At 55.6% G+C, this 22,459-nt stretch overlaps 1 protein-coding gene and 1 long non-coding RNA gene across 3 annotated transcripts in view; both read right to left on the bottom strand.

Annotated features, from left to right (window-relative positions):
* Window positions 1-1,689: 1,689 nt before the first annotated feature.
* The window catches only part of SRCIN1 (SRC kinase signaling inhibitor 1), a 64,857-nt gene continuing 44,087 nt past the window's right edge, over window positions 1,690-22,459 (bottom strand). The window contains exons 12-20 of one of the 2 annotated variants that reach the window (XM_061175756.1): window positions 17,792-17,922; window positions 17,549-17,696; window positions 16,962-17,208; window positions 16,279-16,513; window positions 14,512-14,666; window positions 14,073-14,225; window positions 13,414-13,536; window positions 9,448-9,594; window positions 1,690-2,074 (exon numbers count right to left, since the gene is read on the bottom strand). In XM_061175756.1, the coding sequence (XP_061031739.1) occupies window positions 1,940-2,074; window positions 9,448-9,594; window positions 13,414-13,536; window positions 14,073-14,225; window positions 14,512-14,666; window positions 16,279-16,513; window positions 16,962-17,208; window positions 17,549-17,696; window positions 17,792-17,922 (1,474 nt within the window). In that variant the 3' untranslated portion in view covers window positions 1,690-1,939. Of the gene's footprint in view, window positions 2,075-8,980; window positions 9,254-9,447; window positions 9,595-13,413; window positions 13,537-14,072; window positions 14,226-14,511; window positions 14,667-16,278; window positions 16,514-16,961; window positions 17,209-17,548; window positions 17,697-17,791; window positions 17,923-22,459 lie in introns of those variants that run through there. The other variant, XM_061175755.1, reaches the window with a different exon arrangement.
* On the bottom strand, window positions 10,980-12,691 carry LOC133079984 (uncharacterized). Its single transcript, XR_009698361.1, has 3 exons — window positions 12,111-12,691; window positions 11,948-12,018; window positions 10,980-11,038 (listed from the first exon to the last, which is right to left on the bottom strand). It is a non-coding gene; the product is annotated as an uncharacterized LOC133079984 (long non-coding RNA).

Raw genomic sequence — 22,459 nt, 5'->3', positions numbered from 1 at the left:
GCCGTGGTTTTCTTTTTTTTTTCTTTTTTAAATATTTATATATATTTATATTACGTATATTATATATATATATAATATGTAAATATATTTTTAAAACAATATAAAATGTTAAGACACTTCACTTAAATGTAAAGAGTTACCTGCAATTAAAAGTAATTGCATCATTTATGAGGTCCTTCTTTTGTTTTTGTTTTTCTATTTTCCAGGGTTTTTTTTTTCAGGACGGATTTTTTTTTTACCTCTTCTTTTGTTATTTTTCAAAAAGGCTTGCTTGCCTTTGTACAAAAATGATCCAAAGCTAGAAAACAAGGATGAGCCAACAAAAACAACAACAGAAAAAGAAAGAAATGAAGGAACACAACCCTATTCCCCGCCCACCCCCAACCCTCCACAGCTCCCCCTGGCTCTCCCCAAACGCCAGGCTCCAGGGTCTAGGAGCTTCTGCCCCTTCGATGGCTCCTTCTTTCTGTGCTTACTTGGGGAGACTAATCCCAACGCCCCCTCCCCTGTGCTTACCCCACTTTGTGCTCCAAATAGGAATCCTGCTCCCTGGGGACCCCACTCCATCTTCCTCCTCCTCCCCCATCCACATACTCTCCCTGCTGGCCCCTCACTGTGCCCTGGGGGGAGCGGGGCTAAGAGCCAAAACTGGTCTCTCCCGCTCCTTCTGAGGACCCCGCTAAAAGCAAGCCTCACTGCCCACAGCCTCTGCAAAGCAGGCGCCCACAGGTTGGGGGTGGTGCTGGCTGGCTGGTCAGGCTTCAGGGACCCTCGAGGATCTCACCAGGGGTCCCCAGCCCTCCCCTGAAAACCCTCAAATCTCAAAGAGGATGGTTGAAGGTCAAGTCACCCCACCTGTGGGGTCAGAGCTGTCCTCGCCGCCCCCCATGAAGCCCCCCTCTATTCCCCCCACTTCCCTCACACCAGACCCTCCCCACCCTCCAGGCCTCAAAATCTAATTTGCTATAGGCCCTTCATTCTTGCCCACCCCACCCCCGTTAAATAAGTTAATGCCATTTAAAGTGCTAAATTAGGAAACTAAAAGTACCAAATACCCCTCCTCGGGGCTGCCCTCTCTCAGGGCAGTGTCCCCAGTGTCAGGCTGTCTGCTCAACCCACCACCCACAGCCAGCAGTCCAGAGGTGCCCCTTCCTCCGATCGGCGCCAGCCAGGCAGCTCCGCACCACAGGAAGGTGGTCCCGGGAAGCCAGCTCCTCTCCGAGGACACACAGATTCCACGGCCTCACACCACCCTGAGGCCCCTCCACCTCTGGCCTCCCTCTCCAGCCCGTCTGTCTCGACTCCAGGCCCACCCGGGCGTGAGTGGACGGGAGCAGAGAAGCAGCGGCGTTGAGTCACATCCCGAGGTTGGACAGGTGGGGCGCCTCCAGGGCCAAAGTCTCCCTACGTCCCATTTTCCAGCCTGATTTTGGGGTTGGTCCAATGTCCAGGTTTTCCTCCAGGCAGGCTTCCGAGGAAGGGGAGAGGGGGTGTCTGTCTGCTCCAAGTCTCCACGGCGCAGAGTTTGTTTGGAGTTTTCTTGGGAGGAGCGTGTGGGAGACGGGGAGGGGGGGCAGGGGTGCAGGAACTTCAGGATGGACTTGGGAGGGAAAGTGGGGAAAGAGAAAAGGAGGCATGATGACAGGAAGTGTGCCATTCTGGAAGAGGAAATCAAGGGAAGGTGTCATGTTTTGGTTTTTAGTTTTACTGGTTTGCTTTTTCTTTTTTTTCTTTTTTTTTTAAAAAAAAGATAATTAAAAGTGAATCATTAAAAAAAAACAAAAACACCAACAGGGGATGGGCAGAGAGAGCTGAGGACGGGCCACCTTCGAGGGGTCTGGAGAATGGTGTCGGGGTGGGGTGGAGATGAAGGGAAGCCGAGGAGAGAAATGGCAGGGATGAGGGAGGGGGCAGGCGGGGGTGGGGGGTTAGGGAGTTTCTAGAAGGAGATGGAAGAATTCCTCGCCCCAAAGGAAGTCAATACGGGGATGGAGGTTCTGGAAGCCGAGGGCTTTTCTGAGACTGGGCTTGAGGTCTCATTCGACCCGCTCATCTCTTTAGACGGTTTAGTGGCCTGGAACAAAAACAGAGGTCAGGGGTCAGAGAGAGGAAGGGGAGCCTTCGCGCTGGCCCCCAGTTACAGTTTTAAAAAGTGAAAAATCTCCACAAATCCAAGAGAAAATTAACTGCAAACAGTAGAAATCAGAGGAGGATCTGGAGAGATTGAGTGGTCCCCTGAGACAGGGGAGGAGGGGGGCCGCAGCAGGGGCAGAAAGGGGGCACGGGGTTGGAACAGAGGGCCTGGGGTGGGAGGGTAGGTCCACGGTTACTGATAGGAAAGAGAGAAGGCGGGAGAGAGAGACCAGAGAAGCACAAGGGAGGGCAGCCCAGGGCCAGGATGGGGACCAGGAGCAGACTGGGTGGGGAGCAGGGAGAGGGCAGGAGAAGGGAGGAAGAGGTGAAACGTTAGCTGTCAAAGGGGAGGCGGGAGGGGGGCAACCCAGGCTGGGAGTAGGTGGGCCCAAGCAGCCAGCAGCCCAGTCAGGGCCCCTTCCAACCTCAGCAGGTCTTACAGCGGCCACTGAGGAATGAGCTTGTCCTCCTGGGGGGGCGCGTCTTTAAAGACCCTCCCCCCGCCGCCTCCTGCCCCTCAAGTGTTCGTCCAGCTCTGAGCTGTGCCTTGTGGGTAACGGGAGGTCACCCCCTCATGACGTGTCCGACACTCATGGGTCACCTCTGACAGAAAGAGCCATGCCCCCTCCTCACCTCCAGCAGACCCCTTGCATTTACACTGGTCCTGGAGGTGACGGCCTGTCACAAATGCAGACTCCAGGGCCCCGCCCCAGGGTCCATCTCTAGCGTGAGCTCAGGAACCTGCATTTTAGGCAGGCGCCCCACGTGATCCTGCTGCACAGTTAACTCTGAGATCACTCGATTAGGGCACCATAGACCAGGTTTTCTCCCTGTAGTTGTATCCACTGTCCCTCCTGGCCTTGCTTAGCTACCGGCCCATCCTGATGCAGAAAGACAGACGGGGTGAGGGCTAGAAGCAGAGTGCCGTGGCTCACCGTCAGAGACCTCCTGCAGGCCAGGTCTGCGCACGGCCACGCCCTTTCTCCCCGACCTACATTATCACCCAGCTGCTGGGCAGCCTCTATCAGATGCTTCGCAGGGGGAAACCCAGACGGTGCCTCCCGCAGCCTGGAAGGGAACCAAGGAGACCGTATGTACCTGACTGGCTGACAGTGAACCCGACCTTGAGGTTGCTGGTCACATTTCTTCCTCCACACGTGCACAGCAATCCAGCTCTGGGTTATGCTCACCACACTGCAGTCTGAGGTCTACATTTTCCCCTTTATGAAAATCTAGGCAAGAGTTCCCCGTTTGGGTCTTCTAACCCCTCTCGTCGTGACTGGCTGCTCATTCCTTACTCAGAGGGGTTCCAGGCCCACAGCCCCACATCCTAACAACCACTCAGCCCTTTGCCGAGTGCCACGTGCCAGGCATGGCCTGTGTTCGCAGGGTCCGGGTACCCGGGCCTGGAGACAGACTCATTTAAAGAAAACCTAGAGGGGACTTCCCCGTTGGTGCAGTGGTTAAGAATCCGCCTGCCAATGCAGGGGACACGGGTTCGATCCCTGGTCCGGGAAGATCTCACATTCCATGGAGCAACTAAGCCCGTGCGCCACAACTACTGAGCCTGCGTGCCACAACTACTGAGCCTGCATGCCACAACTACTGAAGCCCGCACGCCTAGAGCCCGTGCTCCGCAACAAGAGAAGCCCCCGCTCGCCGCAACTAGAGAAAGCCCGCGCGCAGCAACGAAGACCCAACGCAGCCAAAAATAGAAATAAATTAATTAATTTAAAAAAATAAAGACAACCAAGAGCTCTCTTCCTCCCTTATCACTTACTTTGGGCTCCAGTCCCACCCCTCCCCGCCCATCACTCCCCGTTTAGAGTTCTTTCTCCCAAAGCCACGTGGAAGGGGAGCACACCCGCTTTCTCCTGTGTCCCTTCACATCCCACTGCGTCCCAAGCCAGCTGTTAGTTCCCTCCTGGCTGTCCTCTTTGGTCTCAGCTCGCCTCTCTAGTTAAAAGCTTTTTCCATTCCTTCCCTTTAGCATTTGTCAAGAGCCTCGGTCTACTCCGAGCTTTGGTCTTTGGAACACCTGCCTTCCGGCTTGTGCCGCCACCTGACTCCTGCATTCACTCAGGTGATGTGTCCTCGCCTAGGCGATGTCCCCCTTCTCCTACAGCCGGTGCAAGGCCTTTAAACTTCAGCAAGCAGCAGCGTTCACCGGCTTACGTGGATACCCCCCTTCTGCATGGAGACCTCTAATACTTGCTCTGTGAGCATTTGTTTTGTAACAACTTCTCAGGCCATCTTCCCTCCCGGGAGACTGGCCGCAGCAGCGTCCAAAACCCACTTTTCTGAAGCTGAGGGAGCATGTCCAACTGTGTCCAGTGAGCATGTCCTGTGCTGCTCAGAGCTCTCAGCTGGCAGAGCTGCTGTCTCTGAAGGTTCTCGTTGCTTCCGTGTCACCAGCCAGTCCTCCCCCCGTTGCTCTTAATTATGTCCAGAGAAACAGAGCTTTGTCACCTTAGTGACAGGCAGAAACCTCATAGATGGTCAGCTTTAGCTGGGGGAGACTGGAACCGTTAGCCAGACCCAAAGGGCTGAACCCCACACCCCTCCTCTTCCTGTGGGCCAGAGTCTAGCCCCCTCTCTGCGCCCCGAGCCCGCTGACCTGTCCCTCCGGGCTACGAGGCATAGATTTCCACACAAGCATAGGTCATCTTGATGCTGCCAACTCTGTTGGCGCCTCCTCCAGGGCCATTCCCAGGGCCACTTCCTCCTGCCCACATGCCCTTCTTCCTAGCTATTTGCCTGAAATAGCTGGGCTGGCAGAAGAGGTGGGGCTTCCCCCAGCCCAAGGGGAATGGGTTCTGATAAAACCTATGGCAGTTCAAGCCGTTCCCTTCTCCTAGCCAGTGACTGACCTAGAGACAAGCAATGAGTAGAGAGGGGAGGTCAGTTGGGGGCCTCTGGGGAAGGTTCTCCTGCTCCTAAAATGATCTGTGTGCCTAGGAGCCCTGGAATGAAGGCAGATGTGTTCGGGTGGGGCGGGATGATGGGCCAACAGAACAGAAATATGGAAGGAACCCAGGTCTTGATGTCTTTGAGCTGCTGAATTCCCCAACCCTGGAACCTCCCTGCTTCTTGTTTCGTTAGCTAATACCTTTCCTTGTTGTTTAAGCCATTTTGGAGTTTCTGTTATGTGCAGCTACAACCACTCAGACTGCTACATGTGAGGCCCACCACTGTTCCTGTAATGTTGTTGTCAACAGCGCTCCCGTCACGAGTGCCGTCTCCCCAAGTGTTGGCGGCACCCACGGAGTTATGCTTCCCAGCAAAGCAGTAGAATCCAGCATTAGGACAAGCAGAATTTGTATCTGGCAGACCTGGGTTTAAGTCCCAGCTCTGCCACTTCCTAACCATGTGACCTTAGGCAGGTATCCCTCTGGGTCTTCATGTCGTTACTCGCAAAGCAGGGATAACAGTCCCTGCAGCACCAGAATCACGTGAGACGATGCACACAGAGCACGAGGCCCAATGCCTGCACTCAGGATGCAGGCAATAAATGGTAGCTATTATTATTATTATTATTATAATATCATTAGTATATTAACATTTCAAGTCTGCATTGTCTAGTTCCATCTGGATTGGGCCTGATCAGCGGCAAATTCATTCATTCATTCATCCATTCATTCACCTAACCAACAAATATTTATTGAGTGCCTATGTGCGCCAAGTACTGTTCTAGGTGCTGTAGGGATGTAGCAGTGACAAAAGGGTTAATGCACATATTTTTAAAGATATAAAGTTGTTACGAGGATTAAATAAGATACTTAAAATTGGTACAGAAGAGGGGTGCTATTTTCTATTTGCCTCTCCATCCCCAGATCTGATTTCTGCCCTGCTCTGCACCCTGGTTGGCTGACCCCGCCATGCCTTGGCTGGCTGGCTTGGCTGGGTTTGGCCATTGGGGATTATGACAGGGCGGAAAGAGAGAGGGGGTAAAGTTTCTTCCTTACTCCCTCCCCACTTGGTGCCATGTCGCTGGCATGCTGTGCCCTCCATAACTATAGCACCTACTGTCCAGCTCTCACAGGACTCCCTAAACCCTATGTCCCCAGACCCCTCTTCCCAGGGAGGTCCAGCTTCCTGCTCTCACTGGTCCCTGGGTGCCTCAGCATCTCTTGCTGGTCCCTTCATTACAGTCTCTGCACTGGAACCAATGGAGGAGATACACTAGGTGTCCAACAGTTGCTTAGCCCTAGTAGAAGAGGGGGTGTCCACAGTTTCATGCCTGCACCAAGCCCTTGATCCTTGTCCCCTGGGAATCTGGCTCTCATCCCACCCCTGAATCTTGAGCACAACATCCAAGAGCTTTTCCTCAATCATTTCCTCTGATTTCTCTGTGGTATCAGGCACTGTTGCACCCCCTCTCGGAACTTTCTCCACTCCTCCACCCCGATTTCTCTGTCTGGTCCTGGCACATCTATTCCCCTCCCCCTCATCATTGTCAAGGCAGCTTCGAGCTCCTAGTGTCAGAACCATGAGATGAAGGAGAAGCCTCTGTCCAGCCCTTGGCCCTGACAAAGGTACAGTGCAGCCAAGCATGGTGGTGACTCCTTCCCTTTGGAGAGCACTCTGTGGCTTTTGAAGCTCTTTCCCACACACGGTATTATGTTACATGAACTCAGAAGCCGGCCTCCGGGTTTTTGTCCCCATTGTACAGATGAGGAAAGAGGCTGCAGAAGGCAGAGGACTTTGACCAGGGTCACAGACTGAGCTGCGATGGAACGGTGCCCTGGCCTGAGGATGGAGGGCCAGGTGATATGGGTGACTGGAGCAAATGGAGGGGCTGGGGTGGGGGGTGGGGTGGGCAGGGAGAACTGGGCTGAGGGAGCCGAGGTTGGTCATGAAGCGCCAGGGCGGCCAGTGAGGGAGTTTTGATTTTTTTACCCATCCGGGGCTGGAGGGCACGGGTCGTATGCTGGGGGAGTGACAAAATCAAATCCGCATTTTACAAACAACCCTCCCCACCCCGCAGGTCTGGGAAGATAGGTTAGGGGTCACAGAAGTTGCAGGGAAACCTTAGAAGGGCACGCACTGGGGTACCGAGGCACAGGATAATTTTTTCCCCTGCTGCTTTATAACATTTCTTTACTTTAAAACATTTCTGCAAAGAACATGTAACACTTCATTAGAGAGAAGATGCTTTTTTAAAGAAAGGTTTCTAGAAAAGTGAAAGTGAGAGAGATACAGCCAGACCAGTCATGTGGGAAGAGAGAAGCACCATGTAGCTGGGGAAGGTGAAGGAGGGGGGGAGCTCAGCGGACCCCTCAGCGTAGGTGGATGCCCGGGGCCGGTGACTTTCCCAAGTGGCGAGCAGCGAGCAGCAGGGGCAGGCTTGAGCTCAGAACAGAGACCTGGGCAGGGACAGATGGCGCCTGGTGCCCAAGGAGAGGAGCACGTGGTGTGAGGAGCAAAGAGGCTGTGGAAGAAGATGGACGCAGAGGAGTGAAGAGGGGGGCAGAGGAGAGTTGCCCAGGAGGGTCAGTAAGGGCCGACAAGGGAGGAGAGGATGCCAAGGAGCGAGGGTCCCACGGCCCCCCAGTGCATGTAGTGGGGGCAGGGTATGTGCCCAACACGCTGCAGAGAGGTGGGTAGAGCACGGTGCAAAGAGGCCATTTGGAGGCCACTGGAGACCTAGCCAAGCCCAGGGGTGAGGCTGGAAGGAAGTAGGAGGAGGGGGTGGGTTGAGGAATGAATGGAGGAGAGGGCGTGGAGGCAATGGAGGTGACTGGAAGGGTAGGAGAGAGGGCAACAGGTAGAGGAGCTGGGTGCTGGGGGAGTTGGGAGTCAGGGTGAGAGGTGGGGAGCATAATTCCAGAGGAGGGAGGCGTCCGCTGAAGAGGCTGAAGCAACTCTGTGTGGGGGTGAGGGGTGGGGTGTCAGTCTGGATTTGAACACTGCTCCAGCACTTGCCAGCCCTGTGACCTTGGGTAAAGCCTCAGTTTCCCCATCTGTCAAATGGGGATAATACGGCCCATCCTCAGAGTAGTGAGTGTGCAGTGAATTAATGTGTGTGTCTGGCACAAGTGAACACCCCGGGAATGTCAGCAGCTGTTCTAGACACCGAAGAGAGACCAGCCTGGACAGGATGAGGGGAACTCATCCTTGGTGGTGGCAGGAAAAAAAGCTGGGGGTGGGGTTGGCAGGATGTGTCTGGGGACCCATGAGGAAGACGGGTGGCCAGCAGGGAGCTAGTGAGGGGCCTGGCTGGCCCGTCTCCACTGGACTCTCCAGAGGACCAGCAGGCAGGCCTGTGTGCCCAGGGCTGGGCAGAGCCATGTGGTGGGAAGGGCTTTGGGATCCCTGGGTCCCAGTCCTGGTGTTGATGCCACCTTGCTGTGGGCCCGTGGGAAGTCCCTTTCCTTCTCTGAGCTGTCCCCTCATCTGTAAAGGAGGTGGCTAGACTTGCCCATCTCTCACCTCCTGCCTCTGAGCTTAGAACCTTCTTCAAGTCACAGCATCTGGACATTTCATGACCCCTACTCCCACCCAGCACTCAGAAAGGACCTGGCATACAGGAACTGCTCGGAAATATTTACTGAACCAAATGAGTGCACTAAAGGTCTCTCTAAACATCTAGGCCTGAGGACCATCTGCATCTTCCGACCAGGCCACAGGTGAGCCACAGGGCAGAAACATCCACGGGTGAGGCTGTCAACTCTATATACCGTCCCAGGCCCACTAATTAAATCTGAAAGAGGGTGCAGCGCCTCCACCACTACTACGGCACCCACCGGGGGGCCGAAGTACTTCTCCCCTTTCTCCCCCTCCCCATTAACCACACTGCAACCCAAACACGAGACTGAAAAGCAGATGCAAAACTGGTTTCTCCCTTAGTTGGGAGGTGGCCTAAGAGCTAAGAGGGAGGCTGAGATGAGAGTGGGGACCCCAGAGAGCAGGTGGGACCTGAGAACAGAGGGAAGGAAGCAGAGGCGGGGAGTGGAGTGGCAGGAAGACAGGCATAAAGGCCCCTGCCACACCCCGGGGCCACCAGCCTCAGCAGGGTCTTGTCCAGGAGCGGCTGAGGAGACAGCCCTCTCTGGTCCTGAGTGAGGGGCCTTCTGAGAGAGGAGCCATCTGGCTGAGAACCAGATCCTGAGCGCTGGGACTGGAGAGAGGAAGGAGAAGATGGCTTAAGGGACCGGTGGGGCAGTCCTGGCAGGGAGGACCTCTCTGGGCCGCCGGCAGGAAGGTGGTCACAGGAACACTGGCAGGAGATGACCAGCACACAGCACTGCCAGTGGGGAGGGGGAGGGGGTCTGGATGGGGCCCAGGCCCCACCCCCGTGGTGCCCAGGCTTACCTGCTGCTGCGCCTGGATCCTCATGTACTCGGCCCTCTGCTTGCCATGCTTGCCTTTGTCGGGGCTGCCTGCCTGGCCCTGGGCCGCCTTCAGCCGAGAGGTCCCCGGAGTCACCACCTTCATGGGCGGCACACTGCCACCGCCACTCTGCAGGAAGAGGAACAGGGTCAGGATTGGAGGTGGGATCACACAGGCACCCCAGGCACAGTGAGCCCTCTGAGACCTGGAGATCCCTCCCTGGCTCCACATCCCCACCCAGGAATCAGGCCCACTCTCTGAGGCCAGGTTTAAGGCCTCCCTGCAGGAGAGGGGACGGGGCCCCCGGCCAGGTTCCCAACAGCTTCTGGGTGAGAACCCTGGTGGCCTCCTTGAGTAGCCCGGGGGCAGCTGGTGCCCTTCTGGGGGAGCCAGTTTTAAGGTGAAGGTCCCTGGCACCACCACCACCACCACTCGCCCGAGAGAACGTGCCTGAGATTTGGGGGAGGGGTCTTTATAATGGCAGACAAAGTAGGATTGGCAGCCCCAGGCCCACATCTTCCTCTGAATGGGAGGATGGGGGTGAAGTCTCCCTAGAGATGGACAAGTCCAGCCCCCTTGAACCACCCCAGGGACCAGGCCTGCCCAGAAGGGTTCTGGGGATCCAGAGGCGCAGGCAGAGAAACAGCAGAGACAGAGAGAGTCAGACAGGAGAGGAGGAGGGGAGTGTGGGAATGGAAAAGGGGGAAAGAACTTTATTTGTCGGTTTACAGATACAGAGCAGAGGGGAGAAGCCCTGGTCCCCGCCACGGCTGGTTAGGCTGATCCCTGGGCAGGCCAGCTTCCCAGCCTGCCAGGGGCTCTGCCTGCAAACCCAGCCTGGCACCGGGCTCCCAGGAGGGTGGGGGGGCTGAGAGAAGGCCAGTGGGAGGAGGGGGCTGGCGTGGTGCTCCTGCAGCCTCCCACTCCCTCCAGCTCTGAAGACTGGAGCAGGAAGATAAGAGAAGAGGACGGGGCAGGAGGCAGCCACCTGGGGACCAGGGGGCGGGGGTGGGGGGCTGCCAAGGGACCCCGCGGCAGGGGCCGTGCCCATCTGGCTCAGGGTGGCTTCCAGCTCCCGGAGCGTCTCCTCCAGGCTGTCCATCCGCTGGGTGGCGGCACCGCGCCCCGTGCAGCCCAGGCCAGCAGCACGCTGTCCCCCGCACTCCCCGCTGCAGGGTTGGGCGTCGTGTCCAGAGTCCTTGAGGGTCTCCTCTGGGTAGGTCTCGGCAGCGGAGGGCTCCTGGGTCCTGTCTGGGGCAGGTCCCCGAGAACAGGGGACCCCAGCTCCTTCCTTTTCTGGGCTGCAGCTCCCTGTCTCCAGTCTCTTCAGAGCCGCCCCTTCCTTCTCCAGCATCGAGCTGTTCCTGGGCTGGGAAACCTCAGCCATTAGCCCTGGAGGGGCCTGTGGATTACCCCAGCCCCTCCCGCTGCCAGCCAGGGTCCGGGGTCGTGGGGTAGGGGTTGTCCTAAGACCGGGTTCCTCAAGCGTGGCCTCTGGTGGAGAGGGAGGTTTGGGGGCACACTCTGTCAAGATGATCCGGGGGACGCAGAAGGGCCTGGGGCCTGCGGCAGCCTGCGGGGAGAGGAAAGATGAGGGAGAGTGTGATCCCTGCAACCAAAGCACCCTGAGCTGGGATGGGGGGTCACATGTGGGTGAGCCCAGCCCTTTCCTTTCACAGATGGGGAAACCGAGGCAGGGGAGGGTCCTGACTGAGTTTACCCAGCAAGTTAGAGGCAAAGCTGGGACTAGGATTCAGGCCTTTTTCCACCACACCCTACGGTCTCCCACTTTCTGGCAAAGATGCCAGTTTATCTAGAAGCACAGACACGTGTTTACTTCTCATCACCCATGTTAAACTCTGAGAGCAGCTCTCATGGTTACTGCCAGGAGTTTGCCCATCTGTGCGATGGAGTAACAATAACGTGAGGCTGGTGGAGGATGAAGTGAGCTCAAGTGGGCACCTGCTTGGAACAATGCCTGGCACAGTGTAAGTGCTCGATAGATATTAGCTATTTGTTGACTTGAACTGAATGTCCGAGACCCGCAGCCCCGTGTGGGTGGAGACCAGGTGTTGGCCTCTGGCCTCGGAAGGTGGGTCTGCCATCCTCATCTCAGGCCAGAGACTCCTGGTCCCTACCCCTTACTTCTGGAGCTTTCTCTGAGGGCTTCACAGTCACAACGGGAGGGGCTCAGCTAAGTCCCTCTGCTGCACAGGCTTGGGCAAAGCTAGAGCATCTGCCTCTGTGTGAGCGTCCCGGGCTCTGGCTTTGGTGGGGGCACAGAGAGAGGCCCCCAGTCACCCCTACCCCACTTGAGTGAATTCTGGTCTAATTCTGAGCAGAGTCTTATACCAGGAACTGCCATATACGCCTTCATCTTTAATCCATTCTGTTGCCCGTGAAATGGCTACTACTCTCATCACTTTACAGATGAGAAAACTGAGGTGGGGGGGTGTCATGTAATTTACCCAAGGTCACTTACCCACAGCTAGCTAGTGGCAGAGCCAGGATTTGAACCCAGGCAGTCTGACTCCAAGTCCAGTGCTCTTTCCACTAAAAGGAGCCATGGGGAGATGTGTGGGGGGCAGCAGGGACCCCCAGCCCCCCCGCCCAAGGCAACCCACCCAGCCCTGCCACCTGCTTACCTGGATGTGGGAGGTGCAGACTGGGAAGGCAGAGAGGGCGACCCATGCCCGCCCGGCTCCACTGCCCGATGGCGACTCAGGATGCAGAGGGGCAGCCAGCCCAAAGGGCCAGTGGAGAGGCTCTGCCCACTGGACCCCACCAGGATTGGCTTCCAGGGCCAGAAAGGTGCAGTGGCTGGGTGCAGCGGGCCAAGGTGCCGAGGGCACAGCCAGCCTGGGGCAGCCCTGCCGTACTGTTCACCCCCAGACGGCTCCTTGGACTGCTCTGTGCCCATCCTCTGCCCAGCAGACAGCACTGTCTACCCGTTTGGTGCCTGTCTGCTCCCCCCGCCGGGGAGCCAAAGCACCACCAGGCCTCAAGCCAGGCTAGAAATCAGGTGGCGGCCAGCACAGAACCCACTGTGGGCCAAGAGAACCAGATGAGGGAGGTGAACACGTGCGTGCATGGGAGGCTCCCCTCTGCAGAGCAGACGCCCTCCTGCTACAACTTAACTGGGCAGAGGGAGAGATTCCCAGACCACCACCCCGCAATTCCCCCTCCCCAACCAAGCACAGCCCCCTGGGGTGCAGACAGCAGGTCACCCTCAAATTCCCAAGAAAAAATAAAAAGGAAATAAGTGCAGCAGGACAGCAGCAAGGACTGAAGTTAGAGAGAAGGAAGAAATTCCCAATGCCGAAAGACAGAACCGGCAGCCAAGGAAGGGCATGGGTTTCTTCCATCCCAAGCTCTCTGCCCAGATGGGGCCATGGGGTGGAGAGAGGCTGTAAATGAGCCTTCCTCCTGGGCATCCTGGTGCCCAGTGCAAGGCATAGATTCTAGTGGGAGAAAGAGCCCCCACCTGGCACAGGCAGCAGAGTAGGGGAGATGGGGGCAGGGACTAGGCAAGGGCTCAGGACAGTGTCAGACTTTGAGTTGGGCCTAAAGTCATGTAACAAGCAAGATCCAAACTCCAATCGTGGACCAAGACAAAACGTGGGCTTCGGGCCAGACCTAAACTCTGGCTGCAGATAGGAACAAAATACCCAAGCCACAACAGGCCAGACCCGGAATCAAGCCTGTAAGGAAATGCAGACCCAAGGGGGCCACCAGGTACCAGGCTGCTGGAGTCTGGAGAGGGAAGGAAGGGTGATGCACCCGTCCTTGGGGCAGGGGAGGGGGTGAGGCCGTGGCAGTGGCGGGACTCAGGGATGTGACTGGCAGGTTCTAGCGGGTGTTCTAGCGGGTTAGCGTGAGAAGTGAGGAGAGGAAGTGTGGAGGCACAGGCAGAGAGAGCGCCGTGAGAGGTGGGGGGCAGCCCGTTACCTTCCATGTGGGGCCTGGGGCTGAGCCCCCAGGAGGCCCCGGGTCCTGGGGGAACAGCAAGGTGGGGATCGGCTGGCGGCTGGGCGTGGGGGGGAGGGGAGACACTGAGCTTCTCTCAAACACCTGGGGAGCAGAAGGTGGGGGCAGGTTTGGAGGAGGGGGTACAGGGAGGATGGGGGTGCTGGGCTCTGACCCAGGCACTCATGGGGAGGGGGTGGCCTGGGCTGGCACTCCTTGGCCCCTCACCATGGCCACTGGCCACCAGAGGCCCTGGTGGTCCAGGTCTTCAGCCTCTCGGGGAGGGGTGCTGAGAACACTCGAGTCTGGGTGACTTACAGCAGTGGGAGGGGGTCACGGTATATGGGTGAGTTTGTTAGAGCTTCTGTTCTCAGAACACTAGGGGATGGGGGTCTCAGAGCACAGGAGGTGTCAGGGCAGTTGCGGGGCGTCTCAGACACTACAGTAAAAAACTCAAACATGCAGGGAGGGGCTTTAGAAGAAACTGGGGCAAGAAGGATAGGATCCTGAACCAGCCTCAGTGGGGAGCCAAGAATCCAGTCCCCTGTCCTAGTCCGGGCACCTCACCCTGGGGTCAGCTTGACAGGGAAAGGGAGGGGGCCTGGCTGATGCCTCAGGAGCCAGGTGTGCCCCTGACCCACCTCCAGCTCTGCGATGATGCGGTCCTCATCGTCCTCATCCTTGATGGCAGAAGCCATGATGGGGGGTGTGGAGGCCGGGCGGGCCACCTCGGACACGGCTCGGCGCAGCTTCACTTGGGGCTTCTGCACCTCCAGCTCCTCAGACTCGGCCTTCTGCAAGGGTCCGGTCCCCATCAAGACCAGGCTCTGGCCCCCTCCAGCTCACCTCCTAGGCCCTATCACTTCCAGATCATCTCCCACCTGCCCCAGCTCCTCATCTGCCAGGATGGCCCCTTCCCATGGAGGAAGCCCAAACCAGAAGTAGAGTCACCACTGGCCAGCCTCCTTTCTTTCCTTCCACTTCCTCTGAGAGAGGGGACCACCCCAGAGAGTCTCCAGAGGTCATCTCAGGCATGCCCCCAACTCAACCCCCTGACCCCTACCCAAGCGGTGGTGGTACCTTGATGAAGGCCGAGTCCTTCTTGCTGGTGACCACGACCTCGCCAGTGCGCGTGGTGGTCAGGCCATGGGAGGAGGGGAAGCTCCGGCGGGGAGGGGGCGGCGGGGGCGACTTGGAGGGCTTCTCCGTGCGGTATCGGGGCACTGTCAGCTCATCTGCGGGCAGCCAAGGGACTGGGGGTCAGGGGACTCGTAACCCTGGAGTCTGTGCGCCACATCTGACTCCAGGGTTAGGATAAACCTGGCTTCCTCCTCCAGGGAGAAAGGGAGAGGAACGCTCAGGGGAAAGGACACAGGCCCCCTCCTCCTTCTCTCCTACCTCCCCATGCAATCCAACCCCAAGCCCTGTTGCTCCTCCCCTTACAGCACTCTCACCCCTTGCTACTCAAAGTGTGGCCCGTGGAACAACAGCATTGGCAGCACCTGGGAGCTTGTTAGAAATGCAGAAGCTCAGACCCCACCCAGAGTTGCTGAATCAGAATCCACGTTCTAGCAGATCCCCGGGTGATTTCACATGCACATTCAAGTTTGAGAATCGCTGCTCTAATCCATCCCTTTCCTGCCCGGCCCTCAGCCCTGCCCTGCACAGATCTTCATCGTTTCTCCATCAAGAGAGAGTGGTTATACTATTCTGAGAGTCTGACCCCACCCACCAGGCTCTCCTTTCCCGCAATTCTTCCTGGGGTGGGGGCTGCTTCCTGGGCAACCTGCAGAAAAGTCACTCAAGCCTGATGTTCCTCTGCCTTTGATCCCCCAGTGATTCCCCATGACCGCAAACCACGTTCAAGTTTCTTGGCCCAGCACCCTCTGTGCCTGCCAACCTTTCAGCTTCAGCTCTGCTTACTACTCCCTGGTCTGGACCCAGCTGGGCAACACCAAACACACACCTCCAGGCATTTGTATGTGCTGTTTCTCCCTGGAATGCCCTCTCTCACTGGCCAGGGAAATGCAAGACTCCAATGGAAAGTCCCCTTCCATGGGAAGCCCTTCCTGCCCTTCCAGGGCCTCCTCTAGGACAGCATTTAGCACCTGAATCTTATTTCTGGTTTACACACGAGGTATGGCCTGGGACAGATTACTTAACCACACTGAGCCTTAGTGTCCTCATCTGTAAAATGGAAATAATTACTATATCTGCCTCCTGGGATTGTTGCAAAATTATAAGGATTGATACGTAGAAAGCATTTGGAGCAGTTCTTGCCGCATAGTAAGTGCTTGATAAACACAGATGTTAGTATTATTCTCCCACGAAATTTTAAGCTGTTTGAAAGCAGCCTTATCTCCTTATCCCCAGCACCTAGCGCATAGTGGGTGCTTAACAAATGTATGTGTCAGGAATTGAATAAATGCGTGAATGACAATTGCCATTTCTGGTTCGGGTTTCTCACAGGCTCAGGGAGCCCAGGAACCCCGTCCGTATAGCTCAGCGCTGCACCCGCACCCCGTCTCAGCACAGCCTCGCTTCTGGCACACACACTGGGTCAGAACGTGCAGGGGGATGACCCTCTGCCTGGACTTGCTCATCCTCCCTGCATGGTCCTCTCAGCAGCAGTCAGAGCAGTGGGAAAAATCCCTGGATGGAGTCCAGTGCTATCCCGTCCTTCTGGGTCTCCCTTCATGGATGAGGGGCAGGCCAGCACCTCCCTCCTCTCGCAGCCCGACCACAAAGATTCTTACTCCCAAGCGCCTCCCCCATCAACCTGAGAGCTCCCGAGGCTGGGGCTCCCCTCCTCTGGGCTCTTGGCCAGCCCCCTACCTGCCCCCATACCTGAGCCTCTCCTTCCACTGGGCTCCGTTCGGGGGGTTGCCTTCTGGCCGTGAGGCATCTTGGGGGGCTTGTGGTCAGGGGTGGGGGCTGGGCCTGGGTGGGCCTTGCTCCCACAGTCCAGGTCAGGGATGGCCTTCAGCAGCTCTGCCTGTGTCTCCTCCAGAAGCCGGTTGATGTCCTTGGCGCTGTACTGGGTCAGGGCTGCCCGCTTCTCCTCCCAGTCCCGCTCGGCAGCCTTGAGAGGAGGGGTCGACAGTCAGGACTGAAGCGGCTGCCCTGCTCCTGGACCTTTGGGGCCTCAGCCACCATGCAAGGAATGGAAAGGAAGCCTCCCGTTTGGGCCGAGCCTTGGGCTTCTCCTTGAGTATTACATGCTTTCCCTGTGAGCCTGTAATACCACCTTAATTACAAACTACTCTTGGGATAAACTTAGACCTGCTTTTAGACATTCTATTCTGTTTCACTGAGCACATAATCTACTCCTATGCTAACACCACACTGCCTTGATTATCATAGGTTTATAACATGCTTTTCTGTCTAGCAGGACTAATGTCACCCTCAATATGCTTCTCAGACTTCCTCGTCCCCCAGGAACAAGTCCCCACGTGTTGGCACTTGCCAATCTAGGACGGTGGTGAGAACGTGTGAGCCTAGTTCTGGCCCCCCCATGCCGGGCCCAGCACCTCAACAGACACAGCCTTGTCCACGCTTCTCTTGCCAGGAGTGTCCAGGCCTTTGGTGGGGTTGCCCGCCTTCGGGGTCGGAGGAGCCCCCTCGGTTGGCCCGCTCATCTCGTGGAGCTTCAGTGGAGGGCTGGGGGGTGGCATTTCAAAGTCTAAGCTCTTGTTGAAGTCATTCTCGGCTGTCACCTTCTTGGGGGACTGATTCAGGAGGTTGCTGGGGGGTGGCCACACACCTTCGTCCACTTGCCTGGGGTTGGGAGAGTTGGGAGCAGCTGTGAGGCCTGCAGGGTGGTGGCCCCATGGGAGGGAAGCCTGGCCTGGGGGAGGTGGGGTTTGAGGAGGGCTCTGGGATCTTGCAGGACAAGTGGAAGGGCCTGGGGAGGAGTGACTGCATCCGGCAAATGGGAGGGCCAAGCCTACAACATGCACGGGGCCACAGGTCAGAGCTGAGGTACAGATCCAGTCGGCACACCAGTGAGCTTTGTGGGAACTGGGATAAGGGGTCAGGTTGACCTATAGATCTAGCTCAGTGTGTGACCCCACTGGGAAACTGGAGGTCAGAGATAAGAACTCAGGGATAGAATGACCTTCGGATCTGGGCCAGCGTGTCTGTGACGCCACGGCAGCGCTTGAGTAGCCCATCCAGGCGCTGTGGCTCCTCCTTCAGGAACTTCACTGCCTCCACCTCCACACGCAGCACTACCCGCATCTTGCTCTGCAGGCCTGGGAAGTGAGCTGAGGGGAAGGGAAGGAGTGAGCTGGGGAGGGAGCAGCTCCGAGGATTGGGAGGATGGGCAGTGGGGTGGGGGTAGGGGTGCCCCCAGGCTCACCCTTGAGTTCAGTCAGCGTCTCCCCGAGCTGCTTCAGCACCAGCGCCTTCTCTTCCAGCTCGGGCCCAGGCACCAGTCGGTGGCTGTGGGACACGTCCCTCTGGATCTTCTCCACCGACTTCTCCAGGTCACTGCAGCCACAGAAAGACCCTTTCAGCCCCTCTGGCCCCAGCCCAGCCCCCTGAAATTGGGCAGCTGGAAAGAAATCAGGCCACCAATCAGATCAAAATTAAAAGCCATCCTCCAGGCCACAAGCCCAAGTGAAATCAGAAAGCCAAACTTCAGAGATGAGACTTCAGAAGCACTCCCTAACAGGTGCCCTGGGTCCCCTCTTTGAAGTTCTGATCTTTAGCAACATCAGTCCAAATCTCCCTCCCGATAACTTGCATCCTCTGATTCTCATTATGCCAAGGACACAGCAGAGAAATTGGCAGCTTTTCAGAGAACTGGAGGCAGTTGCATGTGCTCCTAAAGAGTCTCTTCTTTTTCAGGGTGGCACTGCCACGTCCATCTACCTTTGCTCAAGTGATCCAGACACTCAGCCTCTTTCCTCAATGACAAAGCTGCTTTCAATTTTCAGATGGTTTATGCTGAGCTTGTGGGGTTTTTTTCTTTTTTTTTAATTAATTAATTTATTTATTTTTGGCTGCATTGGGTCTTCGTTGGTGCGCTCAGGCTTTCTCTAGTTGCGGCGAGCGGGGGCTATTCTTAGTGGCGGTGCACGGGCTTCTCACTGAGGTGGCTTCTCTTGTTGCAGAGCACAGGCTCTAGGTGCGCAGGCTTCAGTAGTTGTGGTGCGTGGGCTCAGTAGTTGTGGCTCATGGGCTCTAGAGCGCAGGCTCAGTAGTTGTGGCGCACGGGCTTAGTTGCTCCGCGGCATGTGGGATCTTCCCGGACCAGGGCTGGAACCTGTGTCCCCTGCATTGGTAGGCAGACTCTTAACCACTGCACCACCAGGGAAGCCCTTGTGTCATTTTAAAACCCTCCATAATTCTAAAATGTAAATCAGACCACCAAGTCACCACCACCCGTTTTGAACCTGAAATGGATCCCAACATTTTGAGGCTAAAATCCAAACTCTTCAATGTAGCCAAGAAGGGTATGAGGGTAGTCGTTGAAAATTTGGCTCTGGAGTCAGACAGATCCAAATTCCAATCCCAGCTCTGCCCGACCCAGCAGAGATCTTAGACAAGTTACTGACTGCCTCCAGGTCTCAACTTCCTCACCCAAAAAAATGGGGATGGTAAGAGTTCCGCCCTCCTGGGGCCACTGTGAGGATTAAATGAGCTAATGCAAGGGGTCAGTCCCTGGGAGCTGCTCTTATTTTCCCTCCAGCTACATCCACTGTCCTCCTCGTCTGGCTTGCTTCTGTTTAGAACCATCCAGAATTGCTGAGGTCCTCGTATGTGCTGCTCTCCCTGGGCCTCTATAATGCCATTTCCTCTGCTTAGAACACTCCATTTAGCACCCCCCCCACACACACGCACGCACATGTGTGACTAACTCCCACTCATCCTCAGGTCCCAGTGGGAACCTCTCCCCCCTTCCCTACACTTGGGGTTGGGGGTCTGCTTCCTCCCTGGAGCTCCTGTTTGCTGGGCTAAGCAACTCTAGGCAGGCAGACACCATGTCTTTCTGATTCATCTCTGATTTCCAGCACCTGGCATGGTGCCTGGAGCAGAATAAATGCCTGGTAAATAATTATGGAAGGAATGAATAAGTGAAAGAAGGAACTCTGCCCAGGTAGGTCATCTCAGTTGTGTACTTGAGTCACTGATGTCCCTGACCCACATGCGGGACTCTACATACATTCCTGTCAAATTCCATCTGTTGGATTTCAGCTCAACAATCCATGTAGGAACAACTTTTGAATCTCAGTTCTACCATCCAACAGATTTGCTCCCCCTCAAAGCTCTGTGTCATCAGCAAATCTTATCAGCATGCTTTATACATCTTCATCCAACTAGCGGGTGAAAAGACAGATCACACTGGAGCCAAGGACAAAATCCTGTGAGTCAGCACTACCAGTTAAAGAGCTATCTTGTACTAAGTGCTTACGGCCTGCCAGGTGCACATTCATCTCCTCACTTTCTTTACCTTATTTAATCCTCACAACAAATCCTGCGAGTGGGAACCATTATTACCTCCAGTTTACACACAGACAAACAGTAGCTTAGACACTAGACTACATTTCCCAGCCTCCCTTGCAGGTAGAAGTGGCCATTCGACAGGTCTAGCGAATGGAATATGAGTGGAAGGGGTACATGCTGCTTCCAGACCTGGCCCCTAAAAACCTCCAATGTAAGCTCCTCCATGCTCACTTCCCCTTCCTGTTGGTTGAAAGACAATGACCCTGTGGATAATCTTGGAAGACACATATTGAAGATGGCAAAACCTCCATTAGCCTGGGTCCCTGAATGACTGCATGGAGGAAAGCCATTCCGCTAACCCACCAATACTGTTCCATGAGAAAGAAAGGTATATTGATTACTTTTGAACCATTATACAATTTGTTACAGCAGCTAACCTAACTAATTAATTAGCTACCCTAACTAAGCTACCCTAACAATGGGCTTTGGCATTAAAAAAAAAAAAAAAAGAGGCTCAGAGAGATTAAGTAACTTGTCCAAGGTCACACAACTATTTTGTGGCAAAGCAGGATCTACTCCTGTCTAACTTCAGCCATTGGGTTCCGCTGCATCTCCCTCCCACACTGGACTAACATCACCCCACACCCACCCACTGTCCCACCCAGCCTTCACTCCGCCACACGCGAAAGAACAACTCTCTTTTGATGTGTGTGATACCTGACTGGCTCAGGGTGGGCCAGTTTTGTAAAATGGTCACTCCCAAACATCACTCTGCAGAGGAAGGGACCTTCATTTAAAAGAGCACTCAGGTAAGCCTTCAGGAAGAAATAACACTGTAACTCTCAGGCAGAAGGGACAAGGCCCCCCTTAGGCTCAATTACCACCTCGATTTTCTGATCATACCATCTGCCAAAGTTTGGGGGCCCATAACCTGGGCAGGCTCTGCAAGTGAGTCCAGACCAGCCCAAGTCTAGACACTGGGATCAGAAAGTAGTGGGGCTTTCCAGACCCAGGTTTAGTTCTAGAGGAGTTGAGAGGTGAGGGTCAGGACAGAATCAGCTATATAATTAGGGGGTCCCAAAGCAAAATGAAGATTTTGCCCCTAGTTTAAAAATTAAGAATTTCAAGATAGTGACAGCAGAGCATTAAACCAAGCATGGGCCTTCACAAGTGTGGGGCCCTGTGCGATTACACAGGTCACATGCTTACAAAGCTGGTCCTGGGTTGGGTCACATTTTGCTCCAGAGGCCAAAAGGTCTCAGTCAGCAGAGGCTTTCCCTAAGGGCAACATCTAGACAGAGCTCAAGTGCTTGGCTAGAAGGACAGGTGAGTGAGCCAAGCTGAGTGAAGCACTGAATCAGCCTTTACTTCCAGCAAGATGCCAGGGCAAAAGGAAGGGGCAGAGTGAAGCCGAGCAAGAGCAAGTGTACAGGGGCTGCAGCCAGAGCAGGGGTAAGGATGGGCCTGCTGGCTGACTTAATGCCAGGAGGCTATGGGAGCTGGGCAGGGACGTCCCCCTGGCCAAGCTGAAGCCACTGCAGTGCTGGTGTGCAGCCCAGGCCCCACCCATAAAAAGGCAGGAACTCCTTTCGAAGTAGATGGAGAATCCTGCCGGAAGCATATATCAGCCCCCAAGCGCTCTCAAGTGAGCAGTCTGAGCAATGGGTTTGATAACAGGGCAGCGGGTAGGGAGTCTGTGTACTCCTGGAGAACTGAGGCCCGCAGGAAGCTGAGGACCAGACACTCATATGACAGGAGCATAAATACATCCTTTCATCCCTTCTGCCTCTGTACTTTTATATTTCCTTTTATTTTCCTTTAATGTCTCAGTAAAGTTCCTTTTGAAAATTCCAACCCCGCTCCTCTGTGCTGAATAAAAAGGGGCAAAAAGGGGACAGGAAAGTTGGGTAAATGGAATTCCCTGGGTAAGGGGGGATGGCAGCCATCAGTCTACTTGGAGATCTGACAAGAGTTGTCACTCAGCTGTCACACTAGGGGTGATGCAGTGGCTGCCACCAGCTTATTTCCAAGTGGGATGGCCCCTTATTTCATCTCAGCCACAAGGGGTCATGAGAATCTTTGCCCTGTGCATCACTGAAAAGCACATGTACTTATAGGCTGTGAGCCCAAGAATGAGGAGCAGGGACCCTTTTCAAGCAGCCCCTTGCAAGTGATACAGCCAATTATGACCTTGGTGAGAAAGCTGGGCTCCTCTGAGCAGCCTCCCCGGCTCCGAGTCGCTGACCAGTAGAATCCAAGTCCTCTCTGGAAAGAATTGCGAAAATCTTAATACTGGGCACAGATGAGGAAGCTGAAGTCCAGAGAAGGGCAAAAACTGTCGTGATCGAACAGCCTCTCAGTGTTGGAGCTGGACCTCAGGCCCCTTGTGCCCTGTACCACCAAGAGGGAGACCAGATGGAGGAGCAGGGCCTCTGTCTCAGACCCCAGGGACTGACCAGGGAAGGCTGCAGTGGGCTGGGGCTGCTCACTCAGTGGATGGACAGCGGCAGGCAGCTTCTCCCTTCAATGGTGCCAGACAATCGAATCTTGGCCAGACAGCCATTTGCTAAATTTGGAT

Source organism: Eubalaena glacialis, chromosome 19 (genome assembly GCF_028564815.1).
Source record: "Eubalaena glacialis isolate mEubGla1 chromosome 19, mEubGla1.1.hap2.+ XY, whole genome shotgun sequence".
NCBI lineage: Eukaryota > Metazoa > Chordata > Mammalia > Artiodactyla > Balaenidae > Eubalaena > Eubalaena glacialis.
The sequence above is the reverse complement of the archived record's forward strand: the minus strand, read 5'-3'. Positions and strand labels throughout refer to the sequence as shown.